The following is a 15,041-nucleotide window of genomic DNA, read 5'->3' on the forward strand; positions in this document are numbered from 1 at the left end:
TACATGGTTTTGTACTTCTCTCCACTGACAACCAGCATTGTTGCTCGGTAAGTTATCTACAGCAATCCCTCAGGATTTCTCTTCATGGTATTATTAGCTTAGGCTGTGACTCCAGTTTTGATTCATGGGTCATAGCTATCCCTCCACAGAAGTCTCCCGCTCGAATAGCCGGCACCTCCGCTGCAAGCGCCCTATGCTGGCAGGGAGCATGATGCTGCCTCAGGCAGCAAGGACAGGCACAGTGATGCTTCAGCCAGAATGATTCAGCAGCAGCAGCTCCTCTTGCACTGTAAACCACTGCCCTGCCAGCCCGTGGGTGAGTGAGCCCTGCTGTCCACCTCCTGCCTCATAGCCCCACGCCTTTACAATAGTTAAAATATGTATTAAAAAATCTCTACTGACTTGCCTGGTTTTTGTAAAAGCTGATTATTGACCATTTGCTGCAGACACTAGCCTGCTTGTTCTTAAAAGAAAAAAAAAAAAAATTAAAATTATCCCATTGGCAGGCAACCAATACACAAGAACATTTACAAAGAAGCTGTTACACTTTATTGAGCAGTAATCCATGGATTAAGGTCATTAATAGCACTCAGTGACATCCTGCCATGACTCCAAAGGTGCTGTTCCATTTTTCCTGAGTCACTTTCTTCTAAATCCTCAAAAGAAGTGAGAAAGCCCAGAAGAAAGATGCCTAGTACAATATCCTGCATGCATAAAAAAACCCCAAACAACCCCCCCAAAAAACTAAAAAAAAAACCAAAAGCCAAACCAGAACACAAAACCAAAAAACCAACAAGTTATAATGAAAATAAATTAACATGGTCAAATAAAACTGAATTTTCTTCTCATTCACACTGATGTTTTTTTTTACAGTAAGGGAGTTTTTGGTGACAGACCAGAATTTTGATCTACAGAGCTAAATTTAAAAAGCAGGCCAAGGCATTCTCCCATGCCCAAAAGACAAAACCACATTTAAAACTTTCACAGTAAAATCTGAAATGCTCAATTCCATTCTTTAATTATTTATATGAAATGAGCTTTTCCTTTCTGTCAACGCGAGAACACAAATGTATCATCACAGAAGACACTGTGTACTCCCCAAATCCCAAGAGATCATTAATCTTCTATGCAGTACACAAAGTATTTTCACAGAACTTTTAAAATAGTTTTCTAAAGCGTGCCTGATGTCATTAGGAAGTTAGAAGTAGCTGATGGCCTAATAACACAATTGCTAAATATCCTCTAAAGGAGAGAATCCCTTTACTCTGTTCTAAACTTACTCTGCTATCCACTCTATCCATACATGTAATTATCAATGCTACTAATTTATCTGAGAGTCCACAATACCAAGGGTAAACAACCTGTTTTGTCAAAATTTAAGTAATGGATAGACTTTTTTCACTTCTTGATTTCAACGAAAGAATCTGCACTCTTTCCATATGACTTGTTTCATTAAGACTCCGTAATGGCCTAGTACTGTGCCACCGTGAATTTTCATTTGCCGTGAAACAATGATAATTCATAAAATGTACTTAGGAGAATACAATTGTCTCAGCAGCTGTAAGCAATCCTGTGTCCCACAGTCACATTGGGTTTTGTAAACAACCCACTGGAAAAGAAGATCCTTAGAAAGAAATCTTTTAACAGCTTCAATAAATAAGTTACGACAAACAACATTTGTATTAATATGCACTTACCAAGAAAAAAAGAAAATCCCCTTCTGATTAACCCGATTTAGTTGTAACTCATCATTTCACATTTACTTTCAGTACAATGTAACTGCATTTTCACTACATATGCAATCTTTTTCTCTTACCTTTAAGGAATCAAAGCAGGCAATAACTCTTCCATTTTCAACCTGGCAACTTTTAGGGGGGTGTGCAAATTTGCATTCTTCATCAGAGCGTGAACAAGTTCCCCTCTGAAACTGCCTGCACACTTCTAATGTTAGCCATTTTGTATCTCTTACAGGAGCAACATTCAAAGCCATGATGAAAAGCTGATTTTGAAATTGCTGTCAAGTGAATTATGCCGAAGAAATTTCCAAAACTAATGGCAAAGAACAGGGAGAGAAAAAGGAGGGGGAACAAAAAAAAAAAAAAAGGAAAAAAAAAGGAAAAAAAAAGGGAGAAAAAATAATTTCTATTCCAATTGAAAAGAAAAAAGAAAGTTAAAAAAATAAACCAACAAAAACGTGGGGGAAGATTAACAATGTCCAACACACACAAAGCAGAATAAACAGAGAAAGTTTATCAGCAAGCAGTCACTCATCAATCATTAAGTCCCGCTTGTAGACTTTTGGCTGGGAAAAAACATGCTCAGTCGCATTTCTGTCTGTAAAACACATGGGCTTGTTGATTGTATTACAGATGCACCAGTTTTAAGCCAAGGTCTTTCAACGCAATGGCACTCCTTGATAGTAGTTCTTTGACGGCTGCTTGCTGGTATTGATTACACACAAAAAGCAATGCAGTCATTTGTTCATGTTCTGGGAATAACAATAATTATTATTCTTCTTTTTCTGCTTTCAGTTTTCCATCAACTCATTGGCAAATGGAGACAGCTGAGGTATCTTCCACCAGTTGTAAGGTGAAGGCAAAGTCTGGCTCTCAAAGACGGGATTTTGAGAACACTGGTGTAGCAGTCCTCGTTCATAGAAGTGACTTGACAAAGGCACTTTTTAAGTCACTGACCTGACAAGACAAATACAGTATCAGTTCACGTGTAACTCATTCAAATCAACATTACGAAACCTATCATCTCTTTTTATCAGATGTTATAAACATACTGCCAATGCTCACTTTTACTTCTTTTTTCCAAAGAAAATCAGCCTCCCTCGTGAAGTTACACATGACAAGGGAATAACCAGTTGAAACACGTACTGCAGTAATATTCTAGGCAGCAATCCAAAAGTTGGGAATGATTTAAATAGATGAATGTGGCAGACAAAATAATTAGGCATGCTGGTTGTGAAACAATTCAATCTAATGTGCTTAGTCTCCAAAACAATACACAAGAACCCGTTTCCATTAATTTATCATTTGTCTCTTTAGATTGTGTTACTACATTATAAGCTATCGCTTGTTATTTGTTCTTCCTTAGAAATAAGGATAGTAGAACTCTGTTCATATTTTTTGTCTCTCTCCCTGCTTCTCAAGGGAAAAACACCAAAACAAAGAAATTGTCACTCAAAAAATTTAGGGGAAAAAAAAACCTTCCACATACAGAAAATAGAGTTAGTTTCCCTGTTAAGCTAAAGGCTGTTTTAGAAAGGCTTCTATGAAAGGGCTCACCACTAACTCATCATCTAATGAGTTATTTCAAATATGAAGCAGTGTTTATATCAATTTTTCTCTGATTAAATTAGCTTTCATGTACCTTTACAAATAGATGATTCAGCATCAAAATCTAAAGACTTAAATATAGAACTTAACCTATTTGTGGACTACAAAATACTGAGGATATTTTACAGATAAGCAAATCTGAAAATCAAAGGGTTAGCTACTATAAATATTTTTTAATGAATTACTGTATTTTATACACAGACAGGGAAAGCCGGACATGATGTTTCCTTCTATTCAGCTTCAAAGGAAGAAACTTTCACTTTGCAAATACCAGTCAGAAACAGGTGATGGATTATTTCTGTGCAAGAATAAAGAAAGGGGGAAGGACTGGAATAAGTGAGGTTTTAAAACACATCAATAAAAACAACTCTAAAAAACAGCCAGCTTTCCCATGCCAGAATAATTACCATTCTGTGCCTGGATTCATCTGATTTAATTGAAGTCAGGATTGTTAGTAAGGTGAGTAAGAATTACTCCCACACAGTTTCAGGAACAGATCCCAGGTCTGACTTCCAAGTCTTCACATCAAAAGGCTTTTCTATTACTTTGTAATGCTACCAGAAGGGGTTTTACTACGTGACCGATACCTGCACCAAAATTGCTACTGCTAGCATGAATAAAGATAATGCAATTCTAATTGCTCAGAAATTTAGTTTCAAGTCCAACATGCAGCAAGATGGGTCTGGATGATACTTAACTTTACCTGGTCATCAAGAATGAGTTGTAAGAGAATTAGTACATTTTTATATAATTCTACGCAATTGCAGTACGGTACAGTACATGAACTAAGTATTCTTCAAATGAAATACTCTATCAATGTTTTCCCACAGCACTAATGAAGAGTTAGGTTAAGCTGAGAACATACAATAAATTGAGAAAATACTTATAACTGATGAAAGGGAAAAAGAGGGAGAAAGATGAGGAGAGCCTCCCCACAAGAGCCTGTTTACTAATAGCTTGTTGGGCTGATAATTTAGCTGGCTGAATGTGAAAAAGGAAATATTCTCCCTAGAGCCATCCATTCCAATTCAGAAATGCCAGTAACAGTTTTCAGTAATAGATGTAGGAGACAGATGGAAATTTGCGGAAAAGGGTAAATGTTATACCACACACTGCTGAGAAGTCACAAGTAGTAATACTCTCCCAGGCTGCATACTACTAAACTCGACAAAGTTGTTTCTCGAGTAGTAGGTGTTAAGCCTAAAGAAAACCAGATATCACACATGGCAAAGCAAACAGCACAACGTTTATAAATGGCAGTAGCCATGGTTTAAAAAAGTGAACAATAATCACATACGAAGTTTAGTGAAACTGCAGCAAGAACGCCAAAAAGCATCAAGGAGGGTGGAGGGGGGCAGGCAGAAGAGGAGTGAAATACAGCATCATCCTACTTCCTATCTTCTTACTACATGAACGTTTTCTAAAGAAAGGGAAACATAAAAAGTCTCAAAAGTCCGCATCTTGTCAAAAATAACACCGCTATTTGGTTTCTTGACAGAATGAATGCTCCAGCAGTTTCTACTCCTGCAGGCTTAGGAGACACAGAGCTGAGGCCTTTCTGAAGGAGGCCATGCCTTCAGCAGGAGGCAGGTGCAAACATGGTGGAGACAGAATTCAGAGTGCTTCATCCCCATCATTTACATGCCTGTGTGTTCGTGACCACATACAGGCACATGCCATACCTCCTCTGCCCGTCACCTGCACCAGGAAGGTGAAGGAAGAGATGCCACGTGGAAAGCCTGAATGTGAGAAGGAAAACAAACCGGGGGGGGGAAATTATGGGAGAAACCAAAGGAAGCAGAGTTTGAGATATGAGGAAAGAGCTCAAGAGAAGGAGAAAACAGGAGTGGAAGACAGGAAAGTGAAATGGCTGGTTGTAGAAAATGAAGGATGAGAGCAACTTCATGGGAAATGAGGAAAAACATGGGCATGGACTCAAAATGGAGAGAGGATATGAACACTGGGGAAAAAAGGCATGAAGGATTTTCGAAGGAAAGCAGAAGAGACTATGATTACAGGGGAATATCCAGTGGTTTGGGTAAACAGAGGGAAGTAAATGAGGGAAAGAAACATGGAATTTACAGAAGTACAATAATAAAAAATGCCTCCAAGGCCACAGGCCATTACTAACATCACAGGACACCCTGACCTTTTGTGTTGCAAAACCCACTCACCCACCATATGGAGAACACCAGAGCCTCCAGCAAATGGGAACTCTACTCTTCTTTCCATTGCTTCTAACTTCTATTTGTGTCCCAATGTATCAACCAGTTGGCTGTCCTGCCAAAACCAACAGGATCTCACCAGTCTAGAGCCCTAAGCACCACCAGGGTCCCGTATCATGGAAGGTTTGCTTTTTCATTTGCTTGGGGGTTTCATCTTGTTCTTTTGTTATTGATGACTCCAGATTATGCCTACACATCCCACAAACTACCAAAACTTACAAACTGCAAACTAAACAAACTACCAAAACTTACACATTGACAACTGAGAGTCAAAATATTGTTGCTGAAGAAAGCCCTCAACATGGTAAGTATAAAAGAACTAATGTAAGAGTTGTGCTGTCGGGGTCTTTGTTTTGTTTTTCAACTATTGCTGTTTATTCGCAGTCTCTCACTCCCTTGGATCAATGGAATTGATCCAGAATACACATCTAAAAATGTTTTCACATGCACAGTGAACTAAATTCACAAACTTGTATTTGTAAAAACTATTTAACTTTAAACCTCTCTTTTCAGATAAGCACCACTTCCCTTTCATGGAAAGCCAGCACAACATGGAGGAAGAGGAGGTTTTTGCCAATTCCATGTTCTCCTGAGAGAGCTGGAAAGAGCCTGTGGTAGGCTCCAGATCTTCTTTCTGTTCAAAACCACAAAATAATTTTTACTTTTCCAAGAGAAAAAAAAAAAATCCCAGTAAAAAAACCCTTTTAATTATTAAACAAGGCAAAGCACACAGGCACTCAGAGCTCCCAGAAAAGGTTCTCATTCTGAGGAATATTAGGCACCCAGCATCTTTAGGAGCTGCAAGAGAGCACAAAGCCCTGTCCTATTATAAACCAGCTGGATCTCTCAGCTGGAAAATAGAAACTCTTGCTCTGTACAAAATATGTGCAGCTTTCGTACAGTAGTTTCCCTTGTCAAACAGATTATGGGGCAATGGATTATGTCGTATCTGTTTAATGGAGAAGCTGAGACTTCCTGGACATGTATTTATGCTTCAGTAGATAACGTGCAGTAATGAGTAAAGAACTCATCCTCAAAAAGTTAACTCTGGAAGTGATGACTTCCAGTAAAGCAGCAGAGTCCTCTACATAGTCCCAACACAGATCTCTAGTGGAACCACTACGTTGACTTAAAAAGCATTAAAACAGCGTTTTACATTACTCTTAGAGAATTAAACACTCTGTATTATTCATCACTTTAAAATCTTCAGTAAGAAACGTCAAGACAGGCTCAGTTTGTTGCTCCTACTGTCAAAGTTTATCAACATGATCCACATATTTCCTCTATGTATATATCAGAAACTCAAGAATTAAAAAGTTTGAAAAACAGAGGGAATATGCTAAATATACTTAGCTTTACAAATCTGATCAGTTACAATAGTGTTTTAAAAATAAGGCATTAAAAAAGAAAAATAAAACCCAAAGACTCACTATGCTCTGGAAGCAGGGTATTCCTCCTTCAGATTACTAGCAGGGCAGAAGCCTGTTGACTGTCAGAACAGACTGCTGCCCAAATTCAGGTAAACACCTGAACTCCAGCAGGAAAAAACTCACCTTCAGGACCAATCTACAGTTACCAAAATGGATCTGCTGGATACTCTAATGCCAAGAGAATGTCTTGAGAACTCAGTTTTCAACCCCAGCATGCATATACTGCAACTCTTCCGAGAGAGCCAGTTAGCTTATCTAAACATGGTAACACCGTCAAGAGGACCAAACTCACATCTCTAACCCCAGGAAAATGGAACTGCCCAATTCTAAGCCCTGACCCAAAGCAGGCTGCTGCTGCAACTTTTATATGCTCACATGTAAACGCAAATTCATAATGCTGACTTCCAGAAAATCATGTCCACAGTCTTAAATTCACCGCAGAAATCTTTTAACCAAGCAACAAAACAATGACCCTGCAGTAGACACCAGGCACAAAGAATTTCAAGTTGAAATTTTAAGCTCCGCCTGGAAGCTATAAGCGGGGAGAAACAAGCCCTCTACCCTTTGACACAGTTAACTATAAGCACCACTAGTTTCACACTCCACAATGCAAGTTCGCAAACTAGCAACATCTTATCCACATTACCTTAGCTCAGATTCTCATGTTGCTCCTATTTGTCCAGGAAATAAACTGCTCTATAAGAAATAATAACCCCAGTTTAGCCATTCCCTTCAACCTGTACTTAATGTTTTTGAGTCAGTGATTTCACCTGGGACAATGTGGGATAAAATATAACCACTCCCACATATCCCAGACCATCCAAACACAAGGATTAACCGAAGTCCCCCACCCTACAGATGCATCTTCATACTGACAAGCACTGTGTTCCTTCAAAAAAGCTGCCACTCCTTCAGCATCTGACCACATTTGCAAAGGAAACTTTGCAGCTCGCTATGTTTACAGCCAAAACCCATTGGAAAGATTCTCTGTCTAAGCTTTACACATAGGGATTCTTTTATAACCAGATCAAGTTAACTACCTGGAAATTCACAGTGGAAAATTTAAAGACTGACAGCTACCGAACCCATACCCTTAAGGCCGGGAAAAAGCATCCAAATCCCACTAAGTCATACCTCTTAGGAGACATTGGCAGCTGTTTCAGTCCAAAAGATGGAGGGACTTTGCTTCAGCTCTTCAACTAAACCTCATTGTTACATTCTTTTAAATGTCATATTTTCCCCATTGTTTGCGCTTCAAATAGCATTCAAGGCCTCCAAACCGAAGAGATGCTGCACACCAAAGGACCATCATGACTTCACAAGCATACTCCAGCATTGCTTTCAATTCCAGCTACTTGCCATTTCCATGACTCCCCCGCACTGCTTTCTCTTGCCCTCCCCCAGACTCCCTGCTGAGGAACCAAGGCTATATCTTAATCCTAGGCTAAAGCTGGAAACCAGTGCCCCACCCCTGATGGAGTAAAGAGCAGAGCAGGTGTGACAGGGTATGTCAGCACAGGCTGCAGCCCCTCTCCCTCCCCACCACCCCACCTGCAGCAGGTCTGGCTCCTCCCTGCCAGTTCCTGTAATTATGAAGCTATGTCCCTGTAGAGTAAGGCTGATTCTCAGTCATCACATACTAATTTAAGCCTGATCGTGCAAAATCCGCTGCTAACTAAGATCCTAGAGCATCTTATGTCAGAATATGGGAATGTGAATTTAAAAAAGCAATTTTACAGACAAATAATGTGACAGTCGGCACGCTTGTTAATCACATCTGAATAAATTACATTCTTCAAGAGATTGTTGTGTGGTGAATAGGCTTTTCTCACTCCATCAGCCAGCCAGATTAGGAAACAGGGCCAGAAGGTGCTGTGACATAGTACTCACCCAGTGAGTACTATGCCAGTTTCATATATTTCTCTTGAACCAATTTCTAACATTCATATTATCGATATGTAACCTAACACTAGATATTGAGTAAGACTGGGTAACACAGAATCATAGAAGAGCTAGGACTGGAAAGAACCTTAAGATCATCTAGTTCCAACCCCCCTGCCATGGGATGGGACACCTCACCCTAGACGGTCACCCAAGGCTCTGTCCAACCGGGCCTTGAACATTGCCAGAGATGGAGCATTTACCACTTCTTTGGGCAACCTCTTCCAGTGCCTCGCAGAAGAGTTTAGTAATGTCTTTGCATAGTTCAGTAAAATGACAGCATTAAAACCAGAACCAGGCATCTGGCTCTTTTCAGAACTACTGTGAAGTCACAAAAAATAATATTCCCTATATTCAAGAAACAAGGGAAAAACAAGACAGACTTCCATGAAACATTATTTGTTGCTTGATTGCAAATTAAAGGGAAAACCTTTCTGCTACCACAACATTTAAAAAACCCCCACAATTATAGCGAATGAATTTTCTTCTACAAATTTCAAATTAAATTTTCAAACATTTATTTAATCATTTTAAGGAGTTCTTTCCACTTTCAGATGTTAAGTATCTTCCATTTGGCAGCAATCAAATCAGCATTGCTCAAAAGAGAAGCCAGAACTACCCTAACAGAAAAGCAACCCACTAAGTTGACCAGGTAGCTGGGAGCCAAAAGGACTAAAATTCTAATCACAGTTCCTGCATTAATCTGACCTGAACTTAGGTGATGTCAAAAGTGCCTCAACTTACAAAAGAACCATTACTTATTTTATTTGCTTGACTTGGTGATAACTGTTGCAACATCTCTCCTTTCCTGTTATACACCAGAGATGAACACTTGTCAGCTGTAATTCAGATGAACTCAAGAGTCAATCCTATTTTATTAAGCCAAGAGAAGTCCAGGGACAGGTTAGAAAACATCGGTCTGTTTTATTTAAACCGAGCATGACCTCCACATATCAATTTTGCTAAATGAGCCATATTCCCCTTGTCAAGATCACTAGTGTGCAGAGTTCAGGTTCTTTAGCATGTCCCACACTACCTACAGCACAGCAATGAGCTTCTTATTAAAACCTGCCGGTTTACTTCGAAGTGGGTTTTACAACATAGTAACGTTAATGTCCTTTGTCCTGAGGGAAGCAGGTGAGGAGGAAGATGTACCTGACTGCTAAACAACACGTCCACTGTACTACTTTGCTAATAGACCATGAAATATTTCTCCTGAACTTTAAGTCTGTAGATGACTGGAGCCCACAGGAGTATCTTCTAATATGAAGTGCTTCAGAAGTTAAGCTCATAAAACCAGTCTCATTATGCTTCAGTTAAAACACAATTGCAGAAAACAGTTTTTCTTCTTCAAGCAAAATTCTCCCCCTGGAATGATATTCATTCCACTCCACTTAACCTTCTCTTCTTTCTTGGTTTATACCTTCTCTCATAGCCTGTAACTGAAACACTTCTTGCTTCTAAGTCCAAAGAATCCTGATTTTATCCTCTTAAGTGTATGAATATCATACAGAAAATTCTGCTCCCACCTCGACAGGAGGGCAAAAGCAATTTCTGTTTCTGTGCCTTCTGCGTTATCATCCCCGGCAGCAATGACGTTATCACTTGGCCTATTGTGGAAACAAATGTTTTGCTTTTGGCAGAGAGCACCATGTAATACCTATTAATCAAACCAAACTACCCAGGGAAGGGTACCCCAGTGCGCTAGGGGCTTGTACTCGCATCCAGCTGCAGACATGCATTGTATTTATTTATTTATTTATTTTTAGGACTGTAAAAATATTTATAGAAAAGTGTGCTTATGTACTGTGAAATTTTTATAGACTGGCATGGAGGGAATGCATGATCAAATGACTGCTCTCACCGGCCAAAGGACCAGCAACATGCTGTTACACAGGAGCATGATTTAAAAGAGCCCAGGCTGTTGTCAATTTTCTATTTACTCTGGTTTCCTACTAAGCTGAGAAGGCAGAACTCTTACTGACGCATTTGTGTGACAAACAGCATCCTTCTGTACTGAAAGACAAGGATAGGTCTCAATAAACCATGTCAATTAAGATATGTTGAATTTGCAAGCTGAAAACATGTTGAAGCCTGACAACAGCTTTATTAATAATATACTCTGAAAACTTACCCAGCTCTGGGAAGTTGCACGGCACATCCAAACAAAGCTCCCAAGGCAAGGGCAGCAAGAACACTACCTATGCTACTAACTCTGTTCGCCTCTTAACCACTATACCCTTTTTGCTGCACATATTCCCTGCACAAAATCCAAGGAGCACTGCTGATCTGGGTAAAATACTTGTATTTCTGTGCTGTTTCCTCCATTTGCATTTTACCTGAGAGCACAATACCGAAGTACATAAGGATGACTTCAGCAGGTCAGCCAAAGAGTCCATCTCACTCAATATCCAGTCTCCAATGACAGCCAAGACCAGATGTCTATAGAGAAGTGCAAAATCAGAGCAGGCAGAGCATGATAATTCCCATGAATCTTCTCCCAGCAACCTGCAGCAGATGTCTTTGTATTTAACAGGTCTCTCTGGATTTTTCTTCCATGGATTTGCCCACTCCCTTTTTGAAGGCTGCTCTGTCAGAACTGTCTTTCATCATGTGTGTGGAAAGTAGGGTACCAAGAGGGAGCCTGGCTGGTTTTCATAACTGTTGACAAAAGCCTGGACTCTCAGGAGAGGAACATGGATATGCAAGGAAACACTTCAGGACTTTGGAAATTTACAAAAATTTGAAAACAGCAAATGGAGCTGGGGAGTAAGATGACTGATTACAAACCTCCTTAAGATTGATTACTTACAAACAGTAAATCTGTATTGTTACTGGGTTTTTTTATTACCCCTGAATGGGTTAAACACGAAGTGAGAATGTGCCTGTTCATCCCAGCAAAAGGGGAGCTTGGAGAAAAGCACTTTTAAAACCTACAAGAAGAGGAAGAAATACCAAGACCCCTTCTTCTGCATCCCAAGTTGCATCACCTAAGACCATTCCCAGAAGCAATCCTTTCTTCACAATCCAACAGAGAAGGAGGAAAACTCAAGAGCACGTGCAAAGAAGCCCAAGTGAGGCACTCCAATTGCATTCTGCCAGTCCTGGAGCATTTCACAACCATCTCAACACATTTTGGAAGCAGCAACTCATAATAATGGGAATATGCTTCCAACAGGGAAAGGAAGAAACCTCTATAGTGTCTTTACTTCTCAGAGGGTTGCTCAAGAAAGCCTTCATTAGCAGCCATTTTATTTCAAGGATTCAATTCCCCCTTCTCTCTCCATTAGTACCACGAACATAACATGCAACGACAGTTTTATTTACTTCCAAACCTAAAGAAATCCTCATGAAGCAGAACATATGCAAGTGCTTTAGTTCTTATGTATCTCATGGGACATAATGCAAAGCCAGATTAAGCATCTCTGTCAGAATACTTTACATCTTATAGGAGATAAAAAGATGGATCAAGTCACTTAAATTGAAAGTCACCTATGGAATAGCAGATTGTTATCAAGTACTTCAAAGGCAATTTAACAATTTTTTTTAATAACGTTTTTATGCTAACATTCATACAGCATATGTTTTGTATGACAAAAACTGAAAACTTTCATTAAAAGCCATTTTTTCCAAAAGCCTCTTCCCAGTCAAGGAGAAACTAGTAATGGCCCTAGAGGAGAAGAAAAGGTAGTATTCAACAGGTTATTGGTCTCTCCTGAAGGTAAGTTGCTTTTTTGTGTTTAAACAGAGAGATTGCTTCCTGCCTGATTATCTTTCGTCCTTCAAGGCAAGTAAAGAAAATATCCAATCAAGCTCAATGTGAGGATGTCAGTAAATTACTGTCTTTTCAAAATTCGTGCCATTTGTCAAAAAAAAAAAACAACCCACAAACAAAACCAAACAAAACCACAACAAAACCAAAAACAACAAAACAACCCAAACAGAAAACCAACCAACATTTACAACTTCAGAGGCTACCTGTGTTGTGTTTGACAATACAGAATAGAAATCTATTCTCCCTGGAATAAAATAAATGCACATTTATTGAGCCACTATTCTCTTGTCAAATAGGTATCATGAGTTCAAAAAGAGAATACTTTTCCTGTAAAACTGTTTTCGCAACTGGTGGCAGAGAAACAAAGAAAAGCTTTTCTCAGCTTTTACTTGCGGGTTCTGGTGAATTTCTGGAGATCTCGAAAACTTCTACTTAATCCCAAGGCAAATAATGGAGTTACAACTGGAAGAAGCACACAGTAACTGTCTGCAGATGCTGCCTACCAGAGCAAACCTTTTTTTTCTGGTCCCTAGGATGATGAATTTTAGTTTGGGTGTGAAGTACTGCTGCTGACCTTCCTTTTTGCTTGAACACTGATTAAGAAGCACTGACCCAATAAAAATGGGTCATATGGATCTGTTGTTTTAAATTTGTGTAACATGTCTCCCTCTGTCCAAAAAGCTCACCACCACTGGAGGAAAGTTACATTTTAACTCAGTTTCAGTTTGGAAAATAAACTTTTTTTTTTTTTCCCCAAGTAACAGGAGACAAAGTATTTAACACACACAAATGATGCATAGGAACAAACCCAGAAAGTTTATTTGCCTGCAATAAGGACACTGGATGACTTCATATTTACTTCTCTGCCGTGTGCATAGCTCAGTTGTCTGCAACAGTAAAAGGAGACAAACTACATTCAGATTTCTGGAAGGAAAAAACCCAAACCTGCCAGTATCTTGGAAAAGCAACTTTAATGTACAGAACCTTCCTTTTCTATTTCTGTTATTTTAAACTTAAAAAGAGAATGGATTCAGGCAGTAACACTGACTGGTAGGCAGCATTAATCCAGTACTGCTAGGTCCCATACCCAGGTATGTCCCTGTCTTAAATAAATATATTTTCTCAATATTTAAAGAACATCCCTCTCTATTTTAACTCAGCCATTTAATACAGAAAGAGAGCAAGAGGAGGGAAAAAAAAAAAACAAAAAATCTCTATTTTCCTGAAGATAATTTCAGCATCTCAATTACTTCTCTGAATGAAAGGTAAAAATGCTGAGGGGTGGAGAAAGAAGTATTTTAGCAATACAGAAACAATTCCATCTTGAGACTTTATTTTCATATGGTTGAATCATTTACTGTAACGTAAACATTATAATGGATAAGCATAGAGTTATTCAAGAATACACTGTAAATTGTGTTTCAATAGAGAAGTTGAAAAAGAGTTCTTTCGTCCTTTAACACAAAGAATTGCCACACTTTTGCAGTGAAAACTTAATATATTTTCCAGAAATATTTTGACAAAGCACTTTTCCAGACCTTCCTCTACCATCTCTGCTTACCTGTAACTGCAGAGATTTCTCCCTCCTGCTGGGGACGTCAGTACTGTGAAGCACAGCTCACAGCTCGGTGCTCACCAGCGCTTCCAAAGCCATGGATATGCTTGTGACATTGAGTAGAACTGGCTTTTGGCAAAAGAGAGTTTTCTGCTCACACTGCAGCAGAAAATTTGGACGGGTTAAAATAAGTCCTGACAGTTTTGTCCTTTTCAAAGGTTTAATTCATTTGTTGTACTTCAAGCTTAATCCCAAATGGGTATTTAAAGCCACATTTTGTTTTGCATCATATGATTTATATTGCCTTGCACAACTTCTATGTTAAATCATAATTCAAAATTTTCTTTTAACCCCTCATAAGTCTTACCTTCATAGATAGCACTGTCTTTGTAACACAGAAAATTTGACATTATCTTTCAAAGCCAATAAATAGCACAAAATACATTTTGTATTTGGTCAAATAAACAACATTGACATAACATTCAGGGATAAAAAAACTGTCCACGTATAAACATAAAGAGTAGACTGCTGCTGTTACGCTTACACGCATTTCTATTCCAAAAATCAGCTTCGCAAGTTTTTGTGTTGAATGTGCCTCATTTTAATGCAGATCTGCTCAGCTTGTAAATAAGGGATTTTATAGCTTCTAACCTCCAGCTTACATACATAGCCCTGACACCTGGTAAGACCTCTTTCCATTTCACAGAACATTTCCAGGACAAAGCAGGTAAGGCAAAAATCAAACCAGACCACAATAAAACCCCAAACAAA

General features: G+C 39.0%; 1 protein-coding gene across 10 annotated transcripts in view; it reads right to left on the bottom strand.

Moving 5' to 3' along the window:
• The window catches only part of MBNL2 (muscleblind like splicing regulator 2), a 93,976-nt gene that overhangs the window by 70,208 nt on the left and 8,727 nt on the right, over positions 1-15,041 (bottom strand). For 9 of the 10 annotated variants that reach the window (XM_057401128.1, XM_057401129.1, XM_057401133.1 and 6 more), the window contains exon 1: positions 1,817-2,097. The exons of the other annotated variant lie outside the window; for it this stretch is intronic. In XM_057401128.1, the coding sequence (XP_057257111.1) occupies positions 1,817-1,990 (174 nt within the window). In that variant the 5' untranslated portion in view covers positions 1,991-2,097. Of the gene's footprint in view, positions 1-1,816; positions 2,098-15,041 lie in introns of those variants that run through there. 10 annotated transcript variants of the gene reach the window in all.

Source organism: Pezoporus wallicus, unplaced genomic scaffold, assembly GCF_028554395.1.
Source record: "Pezoporus wallicus isolate ANWC-B61680 ecotype Strahan unplaced genomic scaffold, APGP_CSIRO_Pwel_v1 contig_6944, whole genome shotgun sequence".
NCBI lineage: Eukaryota > Metazoa > Chordata > Aves > Psittaciformes > Psittacidae > Pezoporus > Pezoporus wallicus.